The sequence below is a fragment of the Coturnix japonica genome, chromosome 2 (assembly GCF_054131305.1).
Source record: "Coturnix japonica strain WE chromosome 2, WE-NBRP24, whole genome shotgun sequence".
Taxonomy (NCBI): domain Eukaryota; kingdom Metazoa; phylum Chordata; class Aves; order Galliformes; family Phasianidae; genus Coturnix; species Coturnix japonica.
The window spans coordinates 18,122,049-18,145,206 of NC_140664.1; the positions used below are offsets into that span (position 1 = coordinate 18,122,049).

The following is a 23,158-nucleotide window of genomic DNA, read 5'->3' on the forward strand; positions in this document are numbered from 1 at the left end:
CAGGGGATGGTGCTCTGTGTGTGTGTGAGATGGGGGCTGCACAGTTGGTGAGTGTCTGCCCCCTAAGCCGGGACAGCTGAACCACTTTGAAGCACCACCTGGTAGTTTCTCATACCATTACTATAAGATACTCTATTTTCGCACAATAGAAACACTATTGAAGGGATCTGCATTCTTTGTTACTCATATTAATTAAGCTTTCTGTCTGCCTGGGACTTGCAGGTACTCCAACAGTTGGTATGATGTGAATGGTCATGTCTGGGGAGAATGTGGCCTCCTGACTATCTTAAGCCATCAACTAATTAGACAGCTCACTAACCATTGCCTCAGGGACATCACCTGGCAGTTTTCTACAGCAAAACACAGTGTGATGCCTATCATCTTCAGAAAAACAAGGATACCTTGCTCACCCTGCATACTCGGCCAACTTGGAACAAAGCTTTTCCTGTTAAGATCCCATTGGTGGCCATGTCTAATGACCCCACCACCATCACCGTTATATATATTTACTTAACAGAAGTATCACATCATCAGTCCAACTGTCCACCCACCACCACCATTTCCCCACTAAGCCCTGTCCCTCAGTACAACATCTAAACGTATCTTGAACACCTCCATGGACGGTGGCTCCACCACCTCTCTGGGCAGCCACTTAACCACCTCTCAGCCACTTGATGAAGGCAAATCATCATGGGGGCCAAGATGGCGCACGTTTGTCATTAGTCCAACCAGCAGGACCTGACATAGAGGTCTTACTTCTGTAGAACAAAGTTGAAACGCAGGAATGAGCATTAATGAGGAATCCAAATATAAATGCCTCAGCATGTTTTTAATCTTTTAATTACACTTTGCGTCTCAACTACTTTCAATAGGAAGCAAAATCCAGTTGTTGCACAGAAGCGGGTTTGATAGATGAACATCAGAGAGACAGATCCAGCTCTGCTTGCGGAGGCACAAAGCGGGAGCTCACAGAGGTGTGGTACAACTTGCCCAAATTCTTCAGGGCTGTTATAAGAATTATACTTAACCTTCTGTCTATTAAAGAAAAGGGTAACATTACACTGCTTGCAGTCATTGTGCACCTTCTAGAAGATATCCAGCCTGGATTGAATGGCGGAGATGGTGCGGTAAACATTATTCTTACCATTTAAGAAGAAGCCTTTAGTATGAATTACCTATTTTTCAGCTTTATTACCTCATACAGCTCTAAGTCAGAATACATCAAAGTGTCTCAGGTGCAGAAATGCCCCAGAAGCAGAGAAACAAACATGTCGAGTCTAGTTAACAGAAACGTCAACTCAAGGCCTTCACTATACAACAGTTTTATTACTAACACAGACAGTAGTAACACGTGTATGAAGTTACCCATTTACAAACAGAATGGAAAGAAGAGCACTTGGTGTGCATTTCCACACACTGCTCAGGCTCTTCCCACCGCACTCAGCAGTGAGAATATTAGATATTGTTAGCAGGGAAATTACAAAAGAAATAGCACATCCTATTTAAGGCAATAAATTACAAATGCTAAAATGCACAGGACAGTATAAAAGTAAATACATTCCATCTGTAATGCATCATCAGTGAAACAAGTAACTTTGGTTTACTGTTCAGTGTTTGTATGACTTTTGCGCCATGCAATTTTGCTGTGCGGTCCAAAGCATCACCTCGAGTGCTGCACAAACTGCAACATCAAATCAAACCAGAACATCAACTAAGAGCAATCTGCCTGCTGGCCATCAAACAGAAGATGCTGAACATTCTCACAAAGCACAATGAGCTTCTGGTTCACTGCAGCCAGGATTCTTAAGAGCTGAAGAACCGAACCCACCCACATCAGCATCAGCAGGACTTGCTCTTGTGCTGCTCTACCCTAAGAGAAGCTGTAGAAGTTTTAAGGCCTTTCTGAGTTACAGGAATGATATTGCTGGAGTGCGAAGAAAATTAAGGCTCTGTAGGAACAGCATTAAAGCCTTGGGAAGTACCTTCCCTACAGAATTAAAAACAACCAAGTGACTTGCGTAGAGACAGAAGGGAAGGATACAGTCACTGCAGCTCTGTGACAAACACCACCAACACCCAACCAACGTGTACTTCAGATTCTGTCCCCGTGCTGCCCAGGATCTGAAGCACTCCCATTTGGCACAGCGCACCTCAGGCCCTGTCCCTGCAGAGGGACACAGAGCTGCCTGCCCAGCCCAAACGTACAGGGTATGGTGTAGTTTTGCACCTGCTTTACTCACAACTAAATAACACCGCCCGATCGTCACAAAACTGCTGACTTCAGTAGCATCTGACAGAAGCACGGGAACCTGACTGCATTTGTACAATACATAGAAAACAGCAGCTCTACACGCAGGCCTTGTGCAGTCAGTTATTGACATAACTCATTCCTATGTACAAGGTAAATCATTTCGATTTCAGATTCAGTGTAAAAACTACCATAAAACAGTGCTATAAAAGACACATCATGACACAGTTTAGAGAGTAACTTTTTGCACCTCTTAAAATGATAACGTTGTTTAATAGGTAGTAAAAAAAACAACTTGTAAGATCTCAAAGCTGCAGATTGACATCTTACGCCTTGAAAAGTAACAGTGCTTTGGCTGCATTATTTCAATGCAATTTATTTTACAGTGTTCTTTGCATCGGGAATATTTCTTTCATCTCCTTAAGTTACTGCTAAGCAATCCAGCCGCGTCCCATAGAACCTCTATTTCCATTATTCCGGGATGGGTATAAATACAGTACATTATTGCCAGTTGTCCCCAATACAAAACTTACATTTTTATAAGTGCAAAAGAAGATGCGACTGATTTTTAGTAAGGCACAGAATATCTGCTGCTTTCAGTGTTACAAAATCTGCATCAGTGTTATACGTGGAAAGAGTTCATATAAAAATGTCAGTCTTTCAATGGTTTGAACTGTTTCCTGAGTCCAGCTCCTTCCTGCTGTCTGCAGCCGAGTAGACGAGCAGTGACACGGAGCCCGACTGGGAGACGGCTGCTATTTGGGAGCTGCTGCTTTGTAATGGAGGAGATTCAATCAAATCGTTCCTGGGAGTCACCCTGTCAGCAACGAGAAATAAAACCAGCAATTTTAAAGCACAATGCGTTACACTGGAAAATATATATATAAAAATAGAGCTTTTAGCAATAAACTGCTAGTATCTAAAGCTAGACAGAGAACACAAGGGGCTTCTGTAGGTTACTTCAAGCCTCCCTCTCCACCCCAAGACTTCTCTAAAAATGACTGTATTTCAATCAGATCTCTTGAGGATCAACAGCTCTACTATCCTACCAGCTGAAGCTCCAGCATTTGACACTTAAAAGGAAAAAGAACCCCAAACCCCCCAATCAAATGGGCCATATGCTGAATCACAGAATTATCAAGGTTGGAAAAGACCTAGATCATCTAGTCCAACTATTACCAATACTTCCCAGCTAAATCATATCCCTCAACACAACATCCAAACGTTTCTTGAACATCCCCATGGTCGGTGACTCCACCACCTCCCTGGGCAGTGCATTCCAGTGCGTGACCACCCTTTCTAAGAAGTAATACTTCCTAATGTCCAGCTTGAATCTCCCCTGCCGTAGCTTGAAACAATTCCCTCTGGTCCTATCACTAATGACACAAGAGAAGAGGAAGATACATAGTGGAAGTTTGCAGGAATTAAAGTACTTAATAGCTACTCAGGGGTAACTGCACATTGATTTTTCGTAGAGAAGAAGTAGAAATAGCATTAATAGACGTACTAAAAAGAAAACAGTAAAGCAATCTCACCTGCCTTCACCAATTCTCTTCAGGCTCTCAGACAAGCTACTCATATCACACATGCTGTCTGCTTTGGTTCTTTTTTCCACCTGATCCACAGTCAGTTTAGAAATACTTAACATTTGATTTCCACTGTTTTCACCTTCCTCAGCTTTTTGGGCTGATGCTCCGTCCGCCTCCATCTCCTTCTCAGATGTCTCCGGAGATGTTTTAATTTCTGCAACGGTTTCTTGGCTCAGGTAGTCGTGACTGGTGATTGCTACTGCAGAAGTTCCATGATTTGTTGTGCCACCTGTGCTTGTTCCCATTGACTTAGAGATTACTTTCAATCTGTGCGAACTCGATTTGTAGTGCTTCTTCTTATGTTTAACTTTGGAATTGTGCCTCAAGAAAAATTCACATGATTCTTGCAGTACTCTTCGACTCTCGCTTATTGGACTGAAAGAAAACACACACGTAGAACTGAATTAAGTGGATAACCTGAAACATAACTCGGTACACCAAAATGTGCAACAACGGCAACCAAGGATGTAATCTGAGCTGGATGTTAATGAGCACGAGGAAAACAACTGTATGAGAAAAGAGGAGAAAAATCTGATTGTAATGGCTCCAAAGTAATTATGCCCATGGAACAATTAAATAAAGCTGATTTCTACATTGCTTACTTCTGCAAGTAGGTCCAGTGCCTTCAGTAGGTTAGCCATCTAAGAGAGGAAAGCAGGATTAGCTCATAAGCAGCTGTATTACCAAATTAACTCTACGTAATGCAAACTTTGTTCAAGCAAAGAAATGGTGGGCATTATAAAACTGACTTCATTACTTTAAGCTCTCGTAGCTGAAAGCAGTTAACATCTGAAATGCAGGAAAAATTATACAGGAAATGGAAAGTGAGGAGAGGGAAAGGAAGCTATAAGCTCACCATCATGGAATGCAGATGCAAAATAAAAGGAGCTTAAAGACTGCTGGCTTGGGAAATTCAAAGAAATACAAGGAACTTAAAATACATTATAATCTATGAGCAATACAGATCACCTAAAAAAACTTACTGGGGAATAAAAAGGCAAAATGACAGCTGTAAGAAATGGAGATGACATTTGTAACCTCTTTAAAGTCATAGATACATATTTACTAAAATTAAATAGTAAGACTGAATTATTCTGTCTCAGAATAAAAATAAGGAGCAATACTTCAATATAATAAAACCTGATTAAGGACGGCACAATGAAAATTTATTTTCAAACAAGCAAGCCTGGCAGCCAAGAAAAGCAGAGGATGTTGTTATTACATGGCAGTAAACATAGCGGCTAAGTACTGTGCCAAATGAAGGAGATGAAATACAAGAAAGGATCTAAACGATCAGAGTTATCTTTCCTGACTGGACTGGAAACCAGAGATGTATTGCCCAATGCATTACCACGGTAACACATCTCTATGCAGAGAGCAGATCAGAGGAAAATATTTTCTGCCTTCTGAGAATGCAGTCAAAGAGTCATTGTGTCTGTACAGCTCCCACAGGCTTCAGCAGAACTTCTTGCTGATGCCCATATGCAGACTCCAAAGAAAGAAAGGGTCTGAGGACAACATCTGGACTGCCTGAGCTACACCTCAGAACCACGTCTGAAATCCAACATATTTTAGAACACACATTTTAAAAACCAGGAATTAAAATTGCTCTTACTCTCTTTTGCGGTTTCTATTGAAGAAATTGGCCCATTCCGAACAGGTCTTTTTACTTCCCACCCAGAACACTGGAGATATGCCAACAATTAATGTCAGCAAATATTTCATCAGAAACAGAAATATTTCTGGTCTTGCGAGTGCCTTTGCCTGGAAGATAAAGTTTAATCAGGACAAAGTCAACAACATACTTGTTGATTCAAAAACAAATGCTCTCCTTTGTTGAGGCACATACTGCAGACACACACGAGACATGTACAGTCAAGTCAGACCTGGTCATGTCTGCTCACACTCTACAGCTGAGTGCAGGGGAGATTAGTTAGAAGGAAATATTTTTCTTCTAAATTTAAAGGGTAATTGTTTTTGTAGCCACGTTCCTCAGAGATGGTTTGTACATAGGAGAGTCACCCCTCCAGAGTCAAAGACGAGTGAATGATCTGGTTGAGACAGCATCCTCAGAACCACAGGGAGTCACATAGTTGTTTTCTGGTTATTGCCAGATTTAACCACCCATTTGCAAAACTGGATTGTAGGAGCTCTGTAACAATCTTTTGCTCCTACACTGCTAATGGAATTTATGTTACCTGCTTTATGTGCCAAACAAAAGTTAGCATTTGAGTCAGCCATGTAACATCAAATACTTATTCTAACATTTATTTTTATTTGGTTCTGCTCCGATTCAACATAAAGTGGTCTGCAATCTAGCTTAGAAAAGTCACAGTCAAACACACCTCTCTAAGTCACTAGACAGTTAGCATGTGCTGTTTAGTACACAGACAGATCTCAATAATTACTCCTTATTGGGATTTGTTATCATAGAACACTCCCTGTCGCTATTTACTCTTTCCAGTAGGGTAATTCCAGACTCAGAATGCATGTTCTTTATGCCTTATTATGCTAAGTTGTTATAACTAAGCAATACAAAACACAAAATGTTTTGAGGGTTTTTTTGGTTGGTTGTTTTTGATAAAATGAAGCTTTATTTTCAACCTTGTTTATTCCAAGCTAGCTGAGCTGATACTGAGCTCCATCTAAGACTTGATGAAATGAACTTGTTAAGAGCATTACGGAGGACATAGAGGATATTTGAGAACATGGAAGGATCACACCTTATCCGTTCCATAATGCTTGTGCTTATATTCTTCTCTGATGACAGCTTATTGCAGTAAAAACATAGATGGTATGTACAAAGAAATGAAAGATAACGTGAGAAACTTGCAGTTTCCTAGAGATGGTTTCTACTTCCTATTTGTTCTTAAGTAGAAAGTCAAACCACAGATTACTTTCAGTTGCAGAGAGTTCTGCATCTTTACAAAAGATTTAATCCACTGAGAATACTGAATAGGGGATAGCTTTACTTTAAAAGGTTTTCCCATAAATCAGTTTATTTTTTAAGAGTCATTTCTGGACATCTCTGCAATTTAAAGTGTATTTTTGTTTTTAAAAGTTTCTTCTACGTTTACTGAATATCAGCCTGTAACTGGGAGCTATCATGAAAAAATACATTGGAAATGTGTAATTTCAAGTGTTTTATAGTTCTGCACTTCAAAGAAAAAAAGATGAAATGATTTTTAAACCCATGGTAGCAAGTAACATTTAAAATCCATTCCAGACTCAATTTTCAAGACTCACTTTTCCACCTCAAAAGAAATTGATGAAAATTCACCTTACGTACTGAAATACTGAGCCAGACATCCAAACACTGAACCGAGTAACTGCTCTGAGAAACAGATATGGTGAAAAACAATCCCTCAGCATTATTTGTGAAATGAAGTGGAAACATTCCCTTTAGGTTGGTGAGCTGGAACCTACTTGCTGAATGTAATCAATTTGCTCAGTCAAAAGTTTCAAAGCAGAAGTATGATACCATCAACTCGAACTTCAAAAGCAACTTATTGCTACATCTTCTTGAACTGACTACTTAATGCAAAAATTGTTTGCTAGGCTACACTGCAAGATACAGTGATGCAGAAAGGTTTTCGCTAATTAAGTCTATAATATTATTCACAAAGCAAACTGCTACTTGCCTGGTAGGGACAAGGAATATGGTACTGGTCACAGTGGTCAAACACCCAAGTTGTTTCCCAGATCTTCCGGTTCACCAGTTCATAGACATAACATCCAAGAAGTGCCACAAGTGGCACTAAGTATAAACCACTAAAAACTCCAATCCTGATCATAAACTTTTTTAGCTTCTCTTGGTTTCTGCCATCATGCTGTATGACTTGCCGCACGTGATTTAAAGAGATAATACCAGCTAGTAGAAGAGAAAGACCGAAAAAAACACAAAGGCATAATGGCAAAAGCACAAAGTACAGAGAGGCATCCACATCATAGAGACCTACAAAACAGACTCCACTGATGTTGTCCCCTTCTACTTTGTTCATTGCAAGAAGCATAATGGTTAGAAAACCAGGTATCCCCCATGCAACTGCGTGGAACCACATGGCCTTTTGTGCAATAGCTTCACAACTCCATTTTCTTCCTGCTGCTAGGAACCAAGTGATTGTCAGAATCACCCACCAGATGGTTCCTGCCATGGTGAAAAAGTACAAAACCATGAAAAGGACCGTGCAGGCTTTGTTCTGGGAGCCGAGAACAACTGTTTCCCCAATTTCTAGCTTATCATCTGCCTTGTTACAGGCAGTTCTATTCCCAAGAAGAAATCCAATAAAGTACATTAGAGACACTATGCTGTAACAGACGGAGTAATAGATGATCGGCCTCTCTGGGTACCTAAACCTTTTGACATCAATCAGAAAAGTAAGGAATGTGAAAAGCGTAGCACAAAGACAAAAGATTGAAACTATTCCAATGAAGCTTTTTGCAACATCCAATTCATAATTCTTGAAGTACATATTGGGACACGGTGGTGCACACTGATCGATGCCCAGAAATTTGTAGCCTTGTCCATTGGAAGTATGTAGGTGTCGTGGGCACCAGAATCCATAATCCCTTCGTGTCTGCCCTGGGGTCTTCTGAGTTCCATGAGCATCCGTGGTTACAGGAGCAGTGGCAGGAGCAGTCTCGTCACAATCAGCTAGTCTAGAAAAAAACAGCAAAAATATTAATATCTTTCATTATCAACTACAGTTATTTCTTACTAATAGGAAAAGTCTGATTCCAAACACTGTTAAGCTTTATACATAATGCAAAATGTGCATTATATGAGTATCAACAGATCAAAAATCAGACAAGACATTTTGTCAGTCTAGAAGGCTCAAACACAGCTACTTAAACATTGTTCTGTTTTACTGCTTATAACACAATTTACTCATATTGCAACTGTTCTTTTACAGTCTCAATCCACACCAAAATTTTACATGTGTGTACTGAGAATATTTATGGTAAAGATTTTATCTGGGTAATAATAGACTGTTGGAGAGACACAGTAATAATCTGTCAAAACACAAGCTTCAAACCAAAGGACAAAGAATGAAGGCTCATAGTAACTTGATTTAACTGATGACTGCCATATGATGGTGATGATTTTGTGTTACAACAATCACTGTTTACAGCAACAGAACTACCTGAGAAAGACAAACAGCAAAAAACAGAAGCACTGCAAAAAAGCTGTCTGCTTCTGCAACTATCTTCTAGCTCCATGATGTTCTGTTAGAGATGGCTCAGGACTCAACTGCTTACAGGCTTCACTGAAAAAATATGAACTTTAAAATACCATTAATACAGGATTAGTGGTGTTGGCCAGATGTTCACACAAGATTGTTTAATTATAACTCAGGTAAGCATGTACTCAAAAAGGAATTGATGCCCATCTGCATTCCAAGTTTACCTAATTAAAAATAACGATTTTTGCATTTCAGCTTCTGAAGTGAGATTCTGTTACTCAAAATGTTGTCTAATGTCACTGTGTACAGACCTTAAATGTAAAAATATTTCTCCACATAATTAATTTGGAAGCTCAGCTTGAGCTAAGAAACCCATTCTTATTGTTTCCTCTGCATTATCACGCTGTACAAACAAAGCCAAGATAATAACTGAGAAAACTGATTCTGTAGCAAGCTGTTTCAATAAACATCGGTCAGATCACTATGCATCACAGCAGCAAAAACTCTTAACACATATCTTAGAAGGTATTATTTGTGTCTGTAAGGATACAAGAGTGTGAATGTCAGAACTGCAGTTGAATTTGAGGCCCATCCTCAAGCCAGCTGCTCCTCCACAGGCCCCAATAATATTATCTCTGTTGTTCTCAGGACAACACACACTATTACATGGACTTCCCTATACAGCCTGCTGGGCAGACAGCACTTCTCACATAAACAAAGGAAGAACACTTTCAGTAATCAGCAGCAGTAATATAATAATATACAGCTGTAATGACCGCTGGGGAAAAAAAAAAAAGGAAAAAGAAGGAAAAAAAAGGAATTTGAAGAATTATTTGAAATTTTCCTGAATTTTCAAACAAAATTCTGGAAGGTAATTTCCAAACATAGTGGCATTATCATTAGACAAAAGCTCATACTAGGTGAGAAAAAGCTGATGCATTCCCAGACCTCAATCTCAGATCTATCCATTTTTTCCCCCCACAGACAAATGGGAAATAGAGGTAATGCCATCTATCGCATTCATTCCAATACTGACATCTATCAAGGATCATGGCAGAGGACTACTGTCCCAGCTCTGCCTCACCACCAGCATGGATTAGTAACTGCATGGGGGTCAGAAACATGATTTAAGTTTCCACTCCCTGCTGCTTTCCTGCACTGCTTGTACAGAATATCTGGCCTTACACTTTCATGGATACCTCCAAGTGAAGGTCAGAATCTCAGTGTAGTATAAGAGCTGCCTTGTCTCCAAGAAAAAAAGACCTGAACAACTGAGAGAAAAAAAAAGCTGTCATAATTGGAAGTGAGACCTTTGCCATACAGTATGGGAAAAGTAAAACAAGGATGAATTTTCACACACAAATGGTTAGGACAAAGGTACAGCTTCTACTATTTAATACTTCAACTCAGTCTGGGCCAACTACACTACATCTGAAAATCATCACCTCCATCGCTTATCATGTGAACAAATACCACACCTGCTACACTCCAGCTCTTCAGGCCACGTGATTCCAAACGTGTCAATCAGTTGCTTGCAGTCAGAATACACCTTCTCACAGAGGTTACGACAAGGGTGAATCACGTGAACTTGCTCCAGGCAGGCAGGAACAAAGGCTTTGCACAGAAATGTATGGACGTCTGGTGAACAGTGAAGATTCATGAGAGTAAGAAAAGGCTTCGGGAAAGAAAAAGGCTTTGGTTAGTCATTTCAAAGACACAATTCACGTCAATAATACCACTTGTCACTACTAGGATTCATGCTTGCTCCTTTGGATATTTGAAAAGCTAGAGAGTACCATTCAGCAGTTGAGGAAGGGTCAAACCTGGTAGCTTAGAGTGCTGAGGAACCAGACTCCTGGGCCACAACAGCTCTTTTACTGCAGCCCTTACCCCAGGATCACAGCTCATCTGCAACTACTGAAACCTGATTTTTCTTATTAGCATCAGAAAACTGAAAGTAATCAAAGCCCAGGTTCCTATGTCCCTTTATTAGCTTCAAAATAACTGGCCTGAGATATTTAAAGGTACACATGTTGTGAAAACACAGCATGGATTCCACCATCTTGCCTTTAGCAAGTTACTGCCAGCACCGAGCAGACAACAAGCAAGGGCCCAGGGCATTCTATGAACTGCAGGTTATATCACCACGATCATGGTTAGAAGACACTGACAGATCCCCTTTATTCCTAGAAAGGATCTAACCCTTTCCTTTTCCAGCCACTTGATCGCAGTTCCCTGAACAACCTTCACAAACAGCCACGTCAAAGCCTTTCTGGAAAAGGAAGGACAATACACTGGCTGAACCAGCCCCTTTCCTCAGATGTATTGGGTCTAAAGAACTCCAATAGATTTTATCAGCAATAAATTCCTTCAAACAAAGAACCCTGTAAAAAAAATCTTAAAAACAAAAGCAAATAAAACCCCACAGCATCTTTGCCCCAAGCACAAGTGAAAAAGATGTGTAAAAAACAGATTTTCATAAAATGCCCTTTTTTATCATTCCAGAACAACAAAAGAGGTAGAAAGCAGCCCTGGAAACTCTGTTTTCAATTACATATCTTTGAATGCAGGCTTTGTGTCCAGCCAGTCAATTTGGAAATGTTGCATTATAGAAAATAATAGGTCTGCATTTCCCAGACCACGAAAGCAGGATCTCCTCAAACCCTCCTGCTGGACAGCGTGTACACAAAAAGGTTCAAACCAAGACCAAGAGTTCCCTTAAAGAACTGCTTGCTTCAAGGCTGCAATATCTGACACGTGGGCGACCCAACTTTGAGCTTTTTTCATATAAGTGGTTTGTTGGGTAACTTGCCCACATATCCACGTTGTTGCCTTGGGCATCCATGTCTGAAATTCAACCCACGGCCACACAAAGCTGTTGAGAATCACAGAATCACAGAATTGTAGGGGTTGGAAGAGACCTCTAGAGATCAGAGTCCAACCCCCCTGCCAAAGCAGGCTCCCTACACCACATCACACAGGTAGGCGTCCAGGCGGGTCTTGAATATCTCCAGAGAAGGAGACTCCACCACCTCCCTGGGCAGCCTGTTCCAGTGCTCCGTCACCCTCACCATAAAGAATGCAATCACAGTCCTCCGCTCTCCTCCAGGAAGATCAGGACACAAAGCTGGCACAGCCATGGGCTCTTTCAGGAAAGCAAAGCATGTGCCTATAGCAGCAACTGCCAAGTCACACAAAGGACAGATGAAAGCTTGCAGACCTGCCAGTGGCAGTGCCAAAACAGTGGAACTGAGTTGTCTGAAAACCAGGAATGGAGCCTCACCAAGCCAACTTAAGTCCTGAAATAGGAACTCTTATCTTCCCGGAAAATCCAGTAAATACAAGGCAAACTAAAATACGCTAGCAGAATACCAAAACAAAAACCACATCACTTAATAGCTAGCAGAAACATGGTAAAGCCAAAGACGATGTAGTCTGTAACTGCCTCAAAGCAACAGCAGAGGAAAGATAAAGACTGAAATGCTCCCCATGCAGTCTCCCCATACAGAAACCTCCCAGTGTAAAATCATGTGCAGTGAACCCCATGAAGCAAACAGGCAACCACTGTAGATAGTGAGCAGGGTCAGACAACCAAGGGATGCAACATCCCCATTGGTAAGAGGCATATCAATACTACCTTCAGTGTCCTTAGACACTTCTATAGTCACTATCTATTTCAGTTAAGAGGAGTGAAACATATATGGAGAATCTGTCCCAGTGCTTTGCTATCCTTATTATAAAAAGGTTTTTCATTATATCCAGTCTAAATCTCCCTTCTTTTACTTTGAAACCTGGTCTCCCCAGAGCATCATTGTGTGGGGATAGGACTAGGGGTAATGGGATGAAAGTACAGCATAGGAAGTTCCGCAGGAATGTGCATAAGAACTTCGTTACAGTGAGGGTGATGGGGCACTGGAACAGGCTGCCCAGGGAGGTGGTGGAGTCTCCTTCTCTGGAGATATTCAAGACCCGCCTGGACGCCTACCTGTGTGACATGGTGTAGGGAGCCTGCTTTGGCAGGGGGGTTGGACTCGATGATCTCTAGAGGTCCCTTCCAACCCCTACAATTCTGTGATTCAGTGATCATTAAGTTGTATTGATTTGGCAGAGACAAAAACATTGTTGAAAGCATACATTTGACTTTTAAAGTATTACTTTCTGCAGCTTGTGCAGCTTCTTTTCTCTTTGAGTATTTCTGAAGTACAAGATAAAAGATACATCCACTCCTACACATAAACTGTAACAAAGATTAGATTCAATAAGAACAGTTATTACACCTCACTAAGATACTATGAAACGAAGTTCTAGTACTTACCAAAATGGCAGAATTCACTGCATTTTATGGTTCTAACCTAAATTACAGCTTGACATAAATTACATATATTGTAGCTTCTGGTATTTATAATCCAAAACAAACATGAAAGATACCCTGAGCACTGCTCAACTGCTTACACAACGCTTTCAATTACATACAGTTTTATCTCCGTATACACTACATGGAAAGTACACTGTGAGCCCTCAAACATCTGAAGTCTACATTAAGTAAGTGAGCCCTTCCTTACATCTGGGCTCTGGTAGAAGAAAAACCTCAAAATAATCTGAACCCCTTAATGTATTTGCCATGTGTTGAAGGAGCAAATTATCTATTACTTTTTAACAGGACTCAGTTCATAAGGTTACCAGTAGAACAGCTAATAGCAGGCAGTGTAGCAAAAGATAAAGCTCATGTGGGGGGAGTTGGAGCAGAAGTAGTTACTGCTCTGGTTCCAAAGTCAGACCAAATTCATATTTGCAGCAGACCACTGTAAAACAGTTCCAGGCAGACCACAGAAAGCATCTCAAACATTTGACTAAGTCCACCCAATAGTTTTCCTATGTGTTTCCACAGAAACACAGCCAAGAATGACCGTCACAGTATTTAGGCAACAGTGAACCTCACAACTAGAAGAAGATGCTTCAGAGCAGCAGGCATCATCAGATTTTATGACTCTCCAAAACCAGGCAACTAATTCCATGCTCTGAGTACATTACTGAATAAAAACTGCCTTAGAATCCACGCCCCGTTCCTTTACCAATCTATAAAATTGTCATTTAAGCAGTCAAAAAAGAACAAAAAGAGGCTGCTCACCAGTGGTACACTCACTATCAAAAGTAAATACTCAACAGAACAGGATTCTTAAGTATATTAATAATCACCTGACAGATAGCCATCAGAAAACAAGATACTTTCCTGTGCCATAAAATTAAGGCCTAAAGTTACAGCTTTACCTGTCACATCGCCTAGTGCAGAAGACTCAGCCTTCTCTTCTCCTGCAAAGCAGTTACCTTCCCTCCTCTAAACCTAAACCACGCTAATCCATTCAATGCCTCTTGCCACCAAGGGATCATCTAATGACAATGCAGATAGTTCTACAGATGTAAAGGCATCTTGCTCAGTTCTGCATAAGTCCAGCCAGCTCTCAGTCCACCCAAGGAACGCAGTTATATGGCATAACTGCACAGACACTGAACCTCAGCTACTTAGACCCAACAGGTCAAAGCTGTTTTTGCACCCACTGGGAGCTGGTTGTCCCTGCAGAGCCCTGCTGGAACAGCAGGAAGTACAGCAGAGCTGCAAGCACACTAATTTCCCAGGGCTCAAAGCCTATTAGACCTGAGAGCTCTCTGCAAGGATCCATGCTGTTGGAGTGCATCAGGTTTTTCCACTGCAAGCACATCTGGGCTTGCCATTCTGTTGATTAGGTGGGGAGCAAAGACACTATGCATGACTTGGAAAGTCTGGCTTGCAATGATAGTTCTCATGCTAACTGGGAATGATAAATTGCAGCTCTCAGCCTCCCAATAAAATGAGAAGTAATCACTATTTGATTTCTTGCCCATGTGGCATAGAAACAAGAAAAAGCTCATCTCATGGGCCAGTGCCCCAGTGTATGACCTACTGGAAATAAAACCACAGAAGACAGAAAGAACTGCAGGTAGCAAGGGAGGTAAATGCAACTTGATGGGCTTGAAATTTAACAACTCAGTCCAGTCATCTGACTTGTGCATGCCAGACTTAGGTCATCTGTTACAACACAGCTAAGTGAATGGATTAGGGAAGGTTTACAGGGATTAGTACTTTTAATGATTTTCACACAGCTGCTGAATCAAGTGCTTTATTCAACTTCAAAAAGATGAGCTTAGCGTCTTGAAAATCCACGCAAGTCACTCCTGACTTGCACGCAGGCCAACAGGCAGGAGGATCCTTTGAATGAAGCCTCAAAGCACAGGTCAACACAAACCAGACACAGCACTAGACACAACGATCTGAGGTCTGAGCCACAGAGTTGAGAAGAACAATGGAAAACCAGGCAGCTGCGTTGCTTTGTTTGTGTTCGGGAAGCTTTGACCATGTCATGAACTTGTTACAGACTCAGCAATCACCACCTCCTGTAAATGGCGATAAGAGTGATTTTCTGTCACATCACTGCTTCTGGGAAGATCATTGCAGGCTAAATTCATTTCTGTAATTATCTTCACTTAATTTTGAAAACACAACATGCAGCAGATACCTCAAAAGAGCAGGTCATCTGCACAACAGAAAAAAGCTATTTAATCAAAAATAGCTATATAAAATCTTGCAAGAAAAAAGCAACACTTCATATGCGCTGTTTTTATTCTGTAACCTCAAAGGAAGTCAAAGACATACATACATAGGCTCCCCAGGGAGGTGGTTGAATCGCCATCCCTAGTTGTGTTTAAGAGCTGTTTGGATGTGGTACTCAGGGATATGATTTAGTGTAGGGTTTTTAGAGTTAGGGTACTGGTTAGGCAGCGGTTGGACATGATGATCTTCAAGGTCTTTTCCAACCTGGGTAATTCTATGATTTGATAATTTTTCTTCCTCTGTCATAGCTGCTACAGAAAAGGAGATAGATGCAGCTTCCTCTTCACAAGGGGCATGTGTGATGGTACCCTTTCCTTTTATCCCTTTGTCCAGACATCTCTTTCCTCAGCTGCAGCAGGCAGCCCACACCCTGGGCCACCATCCCAGCAGCTGCAGTGGCAAACCAGACAGAACAATCACTGACAACCTCACCAAGGGTTGTGGAAGGTCCAGAACTGCTCCCGTGCCATTGTGCTGTCAAACTGGTAAAGAAACATAGGTTTTTTCAGACACACAACATATGTGGTAATTTCCATAAAGACCTTCTCTAATTCTAACCCTAGCAAGCATAAAGCAGTAAGGAGACAAGACAAAGAGTCTTGGTCACAGAGTATTGCTAGGCCAACATGATACCCAGTGGCTTCGGGCTCTCTTTGAACAGCTGCTTTTAATTTCTACAGGCAGGAAAAGCATGTGGAGAGCTTGGTCACTGAGTGCTTTGTGAACAGGAATGCAGCAATATTCACTGCCACTGAAGCAATCTGGTTGTGTAGACCCATTTGTGAATACAGACCAGGACAGTCTTGGAAGGATGTGGTTATTCTCTGAAATAAGTTGGTCTAGACAGGAAAAAAATTAGGATAAAAGATGATTACAAACATCCTCGGGAAGAGGACAGCCCTTCTGCCTTGCAGACTGACTGCTAGACCTGTCCCCTGTACCTCTGAAACTCTGCAATTCTTGTTTAATCACAGCAGTGGCTCACACAGCCCTCATCCTCCCCTGCACACCTTCCCTTCTTCTTTTAATAGCTAAGAAGAAAGTAATCAAGTCTCCACTTATCTCTGCTATGCAGTTCAGGAGAAGCATGCAGGCATCCATCTGCTCCATATCTTGTGCTCCAGCAAGTAATTTGCTGCTATGACTGAGGCAACTGCAGCTGCATACGATACACAGAAAAGGTCCAAAAAGGCCAACAGCAGGGGAGACAAAGTAACCAGCTTGTCATGTCATCCTGAACATCACAACCATTCCATAACTGGAAAACCAAACAGATTCCACTTCCACCCTGCACGCAGCAAGGACGCATGCTCTGCACAGCCTCATGACTCCTGCAGCACAGTACACAAACAGCATCTCCCAGTTGTAGGAAGACACCTAAAAAACCTAAAAACCATGGTGGTCTCTTCAGAAGAAGGGCGTGATGATCAGAGGGGCTTGCAACAATCTGTTCATTCACAGATACCTTCCTGAACCAGGCTGCAGCCACAGGACCGAGCCCATTACCCTACACCTACAAGGCTTTTTTAGCCAGCAACCACCCTTAAGCATGTGAACATGGAAAAGGGCAATTGAAGGAGCAAACAGCACAGTGAGGTCCAGAGACCACAAGAGCTCATAGTTATGTGTCAGCATCACACAGGGCACTGCGGAAAGGACAAGTATCTTCAGGAGCTCAACTCACTACTGTAAGAACTAATGACAGCTTCATGGAAACGCCTGAGAGCAAGAGCAGAGAGCACCAAAGCAAGGAGCACTCATTGAATCTGAGTGTTGTACAGTGATATGGATTTGTGCAATTGATTCTCTAATACTCCCAACCTACACAAGCTTGGAAACTTGATCTTATTGATCCTCCTGGTGTGTGTATGCTATAGAAATCAGAATATACATACTATTTAAGATTGCTAGACAACACGTTTCCAGTTCTCCCACACATCTTCATACTGAATGAATTGCAAATTTATACTTATAGAAGACAAGTTAGGAGATCATATAAAAAAATAAAATAAAACTCACTGAATTTAAAGTATAAAACTACAGAATTCTGGTATCAGACTTTGGAAAGTACTTCTTAATCCAGTTCAGGACAATGTTGGTAGATGAACTGACTCTAGTTCTCAGTTTCTGCCACTGCTGCATTCAGCTCCACTGAACTCAACACAAATACATGGTTCTATCGCAACAGATTGAGAGCTCTGTACAAAAATCATTGCAAATTTACATTCTATGTTCTGATGGAGAAATACTTTGTGCTGACATCAACTCCAAGATAGCTGAAGCAATTACATGGAAATTAGAAGTGGCCTGTTTTTGAGGAGCACCACGAGAGGGAGTTCCAACTATAGAAGAGCAGCAGAACGTCTGCTTCATTACAACCATACCCACCTGTTTCCTCAGAAGAAAAACTCTGGCTCTTCAGTATCTCAGTCCATCATTAACTAAGAAGTGCATTAACAGAGTCCGCTTTCATTAGTTCAGTGTTCTGAGTTAGAGCACATCAACTGGAATAGTCAACACATGAGGCAGAAATATTGTACCACTAATTGGTTGACTCCATGGTGATCCAGCTGATTTCCAAAAGGAATTCTACCACCTGAGACTATCTCCACATCATCCCCTCATGCAGGGAGGACACCAGCCCTAAAAACACCCATTTAACATCCAGAAAGAACTCTACGGAAGTTTTTGTGTTCCAGCAGTTGGAAGTCACAGCTCTTCCAACTATAAAATAATCCCTACTGGAGAGCACCCCTGTTGAGCCTTACAAGTACGACAGAGAAATGTGAAGTTTTGGACAGGTAACTTCACACTCAGATGGAGTGTCATCCCCTTTAATCACAGAATCACCAAGGTTAGAAAAGACCTAAAAGACCATCCAGTCCAACCGTTCACCTCTTACCAATAGCTCCCACTAAACCATGTCCCTCAACACAACATCCAGTCTTTCCTTGAACACCCCCATGGTCGGTGACTCCACCACCTCCCTGGGCAGTCCATTCCAGTGCCTGACCACCCTTTCTGAGAAGTAATACTTCCTAATGCCCAGCCTGAATCTCCCCTGCTGTAGCTTGAAACCATTCCCTCTGGTCCTATCACTAATGACACAAGAGAAGAGGCCGACCCCCAGCTCACTACAACCTCCCTTCAGGAAGTTATAGAGAGCAATGAGGTCTCCCCTCAGCCTCCTCTTCTCCAGGCTGAACATCCCCAGCTCCCTCAGCCTCTCCAGAACGCGAAACAGCAGAAAACACTTCCTGCACCAAATACTTCAACTTATTGAAGAAATCACCATCCATCCTGGGATTGCTTTGACTAAGAAACTTGCTCAAACTCAGCTACAATAAAGTAAGGGGATTAAAGCAAGTGTCAACCTCAAAACCTTGTGTTTACATTCTAAGACCGTGCCCAGCCTTGAGAACAAGTTGTGGGGAGGGGAAAGAGAGATGGAATTCAAAACCAAAGCCTTTAAGCATTCCTACTGAGGATCAAAAGAAAGATGTTTTAACCATCATACAATTAAAATTCTTTCCTTGGTACGAATGAAGTTTGGACTACCAACCACAGAAAAATCCGAGTTTTTAAGAGTCTCCTCATCTCCCAACCAGCTGCTTTTTTATGGTTGTAAAATAAAATTAAAGCATATTCCAGAAGTCAGTAACTCCTCTGTTGCAACACCACTTTCCCTGGAAAGCAGCACCTCTGCAGGCCTGAGAAGCTCACTGTTGCAATCAATCGCTCACAAGTAACCAATGCCATTACTGAACATCACGTATAATCCCTTCAGAATCCATTAGTACACGCTGCTCTCCAGGCCCAAGCACAAACTGCACTGAACATACTGCTTCACTCCTGCTGCTGCTACATTCAATAGAAGCTGCACAAAGAGAGGAGGGGGGAAACTTCCAAACCCCTTCACCAGTAAAGCGGGTGTCTGGCCACCTCTGTTTGGCCAACCAGTCAGGCAGCACAGTCTCAAATAGAGGAAGGCAGGTCAGTACACACAGGCTTCAAGCAGCTCAGAAGTGCCCAGACAACAGTAAAAGGTGACAGTGGCCTGCACGCTCTAACAGCAGTATTACTAGAAGGTGTGGATACTGACAGAAGCTACCCCAGCTACTGTAGCAAAGACATGCCAAGAACCAGTACCATGCCCAACAACATGAGACGGCAGACACTGTAGAAAGAGAACGCTCCAGACTAACAATGACTGCAGAGGGCACCGCACAGAGTCCAAGGTGACAGCTTGCTTCTCAGTTTAGAATGACACAAATAATCTGAGACCTGCAGCTGAATTCAGTTGCTCACATAGAAATATCTTAGCATTTGATACTGGAGTTTCCCATCCATTTACACTGGGCTGACAAACACGATAAAAGCCTCTGCCCTTCCGGATTGGCAGCTAGAGGCTAAAATGGTAATCCTGAGTATCCTGAATAGCTTTGGCAACTGAATCAAGCTCCTTCCCCAAACTCAGTAATGAATATGCAAATAAGACTTCAGCAATTGTAGCCTTTAATAAGACTACCTAATCTATTAAAAAATAAAATAAAATAAATCAATCACCAGAAAATTCTGAGTTTCAAACTTGCTTCTTTTCCTCTCCCTGCACAACACAAGACTTAAAGCTTTTCAAGACCTGTATTAAGGTGTTCCCCCTCATCTTACCACCAAAAGGCATTACTAAAACAGGTTTTAAACTTGTTTTACAAGCCTCTTACCCAGAGAGGCTCTCACCCACTAGAGCTATTGTAATTAGCAAAGCCTTTCCACGAGGTGGCATTCTCTGAAGGGAGCCATGTTACAGTCAGTTCTGGTAGGAAAGTGCCTGCTTTCAGTTTGAGAAGTCGGGATTTTCTGTGTTCAGCCAGATGTCAGCACCATGTGAAATAAGCAATAAAATAGTTGAAAGCCAGGCTAAGTTTAGGTACCTCTCCTTCATAGATGTCAACTAAGAGTAGAAGTAACAATGACTTAGAAATATTACTGTTTTATCGGCTGAGTTCAGGGGGACCAATGCTATAAGCTACAACCCTAACAATCAAGAATTGCTCTGTGAGGTACACAGGCTACACGCAACCAGTGTTGTTAAATAGCTCTGAACAGCCACACTGATGCACTACGCTCATTCCTCTGCCAGTGCAATACAGAATCCAAGAGTTATACATGTTTGTGTGCATCTATAGCTCCCTGATACACTCACACACAGCCAAGCAGCTCTAAAGCAGCCCAGTGTGTCACAAAGAAGTACTATCTAGTCAGTTTATCTGCCTCGTCACTTAGCGCAACAGATATCGTTATTATCAGCTATATCCCTATGACAAATAGGGATTTATTTCACAGTGTTTATATTCACACACCTACAGAAGGAACATTAGAACTCACCTCCATCTGGAGTGCAGCAGTGTCCTGATCATAATGTCCCATGATATTCGGGAAAAAAGTCATATTGTAAGGCATTCTTGAACACCTGGAAATAGTGATCGGTTCACACGTGAACAAGCTGTGCCCTCGCACGACAGTCAGAAGGAAACTAAAATGCACGAAGAACAAAAGCACCCCCATTTCGTCAGGATGGCCCAGCTCAGCACATGGCTTCTACACGGACTGTCTTTCCACAAGGATCATAACACGCATCTTCCTCTTCTCATCCCAAAGGCTGCAGGTAGCAGGGGCAGAAGGCCGATCAGACACCTCGCTGCTGCTGCTGCTTTCGGCGTCTCCCCATTTCGACGGGCCGCGCGTTCATTAAATCCTTTTTTCTTTCAACCTGCAAACGCAGGAAGAGACGACACAGGGCAGTGAACAGACACAGGGCAGTGAACAGACCCGACAACCCGGCCGCCCCCGAAGGCCAAGCTCAGCCCCGCGCTCCGCTCCCCCCGCCGTCCACCTGCCCCGAGGCAGCGCGGGCCGCTCCCAGCGCCGCCGTTCGGTTCCCAGCCCCGCCCTGGGAAGCGGTGCCCGCGGGGCTGGGCGGGTAGTCGGCCCAGCGCTCGGCCAGCAGCCGAGGCTCGCTCGCTCGGCGCCGCAGCCCGACCACGCCCGGGCCGCGCCTCCACCGCCCCCTCATAGCGAGGCCCGCCTCCCACCGCCTCCCACCGCCCCCCTGGTCGAGGTGCCCGGTCGAGGTGCCGCTGCCGCCGTCCGCTCCCCGCTCTCACCTCAGCCGTCCGCAGCCCCGTCCCGGCTCGATGGCCGCCGCTCCCCAGCGGCACCGGCAGGACGTGGCGTCGGGCAGCGGGGCCGCTCACGCGATACTTGAAAGAGCGGCTCGGGGGCCGGGGCGGCGCCGCACCTTCCCTCCCTCCCGCCCGCCCTCCTCCCCCTGAGGAGGCACCGCGCTGCCCGCCCCTCAGGTCGCTGCCTGCGCTGTGGTGAGCGCCTGTGGAGCGATCCGACCGTCCGCCCTGAGTTCAGGGGGTCTCAGCGAAGCACTCGCACAAATAGAGTGAAAAGTCCCTTCTCTATGATATCTGGTAGTTGTGTTTCCCTGACAAGGCTTATTGCGTTGTGTAACCATGACTTTGAGAATTTCAGGTGTTAAGAAGTAGACTTGTCCCTCCTGTCAGCTCTGTTCCCAAGCGCTGTGCTGAGCCCTGCTGACACTGAGTGCTCTGTCGGGGTCTGACAGCCTGTCTCTGTGAGCATGGCACCTACACAACACTCATTCAAAGCACCAGGACCAGCACAGGCACTAGTTGGATGGCGGTAAGGCTAGACATGAGAAGTCATGAATGAAAGGGTATTTATAGGAGGTATCTGCCAAGAAACAGCAGTGCTGTGATGCAGGAAAAAAAGACAATAATATTCAGACAGAGGAGCACCTGGCTCTGGCATTCATTGTGAAGCTGCCTTCCAGAGGCTGAGCTCAGGGCTCCATGAATTGCACTCCCACCACATATTCTGTTATGTCTGAGCCCCATCAGATCAACAGCCAGGCCTCTGCTACAGGGAGGCAGCCATGATCCACTGCATGAAGCCTCCTCAGGTCTCAGACAGGTGTGCAGCTGCCTGACTCACTCTGCACTGCAGGAACAGGAACCACCAGATGCCGAGACATGCAAACCAGCCTCAGAAATGGTCTGCAGCCGTTCAGGCAGTGCTGCATCCCTGCTGCTGTGCTGCAGGATAGTCTGTGCAGAGTCAGGTGTGCTTACCCAGCATCAAGGTCGTCCATCTATCCATCTGTGCGTGGTGGAGAGTGTGAAGCTGCACACTAGAGAAACTGCAAGCTTCTTCAATAGAAGATCCCAGGGAGACCTCACTGTAATCTTTTAATACAGGAAGGGAGCTTATAAGTGAGAAAAGGAGCAACTTTTTACATGGTCTAATACTGATAGGACAAAGGGGAATGGTTTTAAACTAAATAAGGGGAATTTATATTAGATGTTTAAAAAAATCTGGCACAGGCTGCCCAGAGAAGCTATAGGTGCCCCAGCTCTGGATACATTCAAAGGCAGGTTATATGGAGCCCTGAGCAGCCTGATCC

General features: G+C 43.2%; 1 protein-coding gene across 3 annotated transcripts; it reads right to left on the reverse strand.

The window, feature by feature from the left end:
- Positions 1-1,171: 1,171 nt before the first annotated feature.
- Positions 1,172-21,901, reverse strand: FZD6 (frizzled class receptor 6). 3 transcript variants are annotated; one of them, XR_014942470.1, is made up of 8 exons: positions 21,831-21,901; positions 21,052-21,436; positions 10,499-10,695; positions 7,479-8,496; positions 5,453-5,601; positions 4,440-4,478; positions 3,784-4,212; positions 1,172-3,065 (listed from the first exon to the last, which is right to left on the reverse strand). XR_014942470.1 is itself a non-coding variant. In XM_015856142.2 (7 exons), the coding sequence occupies exons 2-7, from the start codon at positions 21,229-21,231 to the stop codon at positions 2,909-2,911; spliced, it is 2,130 nt and encodes a 709-aa protein (XP_015711628.2). In that variant the 5' UTR covers positions 21,232-21,436; positions 21,831-21,901; the 3' UTR covers positions 1,172-2,908. The 3 variants fall into 3 exon arrangements, 2 of the variants coding, with proteins under 2 accessions (XP_015711628.2, XP_085393213.1); XM_015856142.2 differs by lacking the exon at positions 4,440-4,478; XM_085537087.1 differs by lacking the exons at positions 4,440-4,478; positions 21,831-21,901 and adding an exon at positions 21,560-21,713.
- Between the last annotated feature and the right edge of the window lie 1,257 nt (positions 21,902-23,158).

Bases quoted from the DNA above. Each gene is read 5' to 3' on its own strand.
- FZD6 (XM_015856142.2), bottom strand. From the start codon at position 21,231: ATGGGGGTGCTTTTGTTCTTCGTGCATTTTAGTTTCCTTCTGACTGTC. The intron at 8,497-10,498 runs GTGTGGTATTTG...GTTTTTTTCTAG, and splicing joins GAAGAGCTGGAGTGTAGCAG to ACTAGCTGATTGTGACGAGA. The intron at 5,602-7,478 runs GCAAGTAGCAGT...TTTATCTTCCAG, and splicing joins ATATTCCTTGTCCCTACCAG to GCAAAGGCACTCGCAAGACC.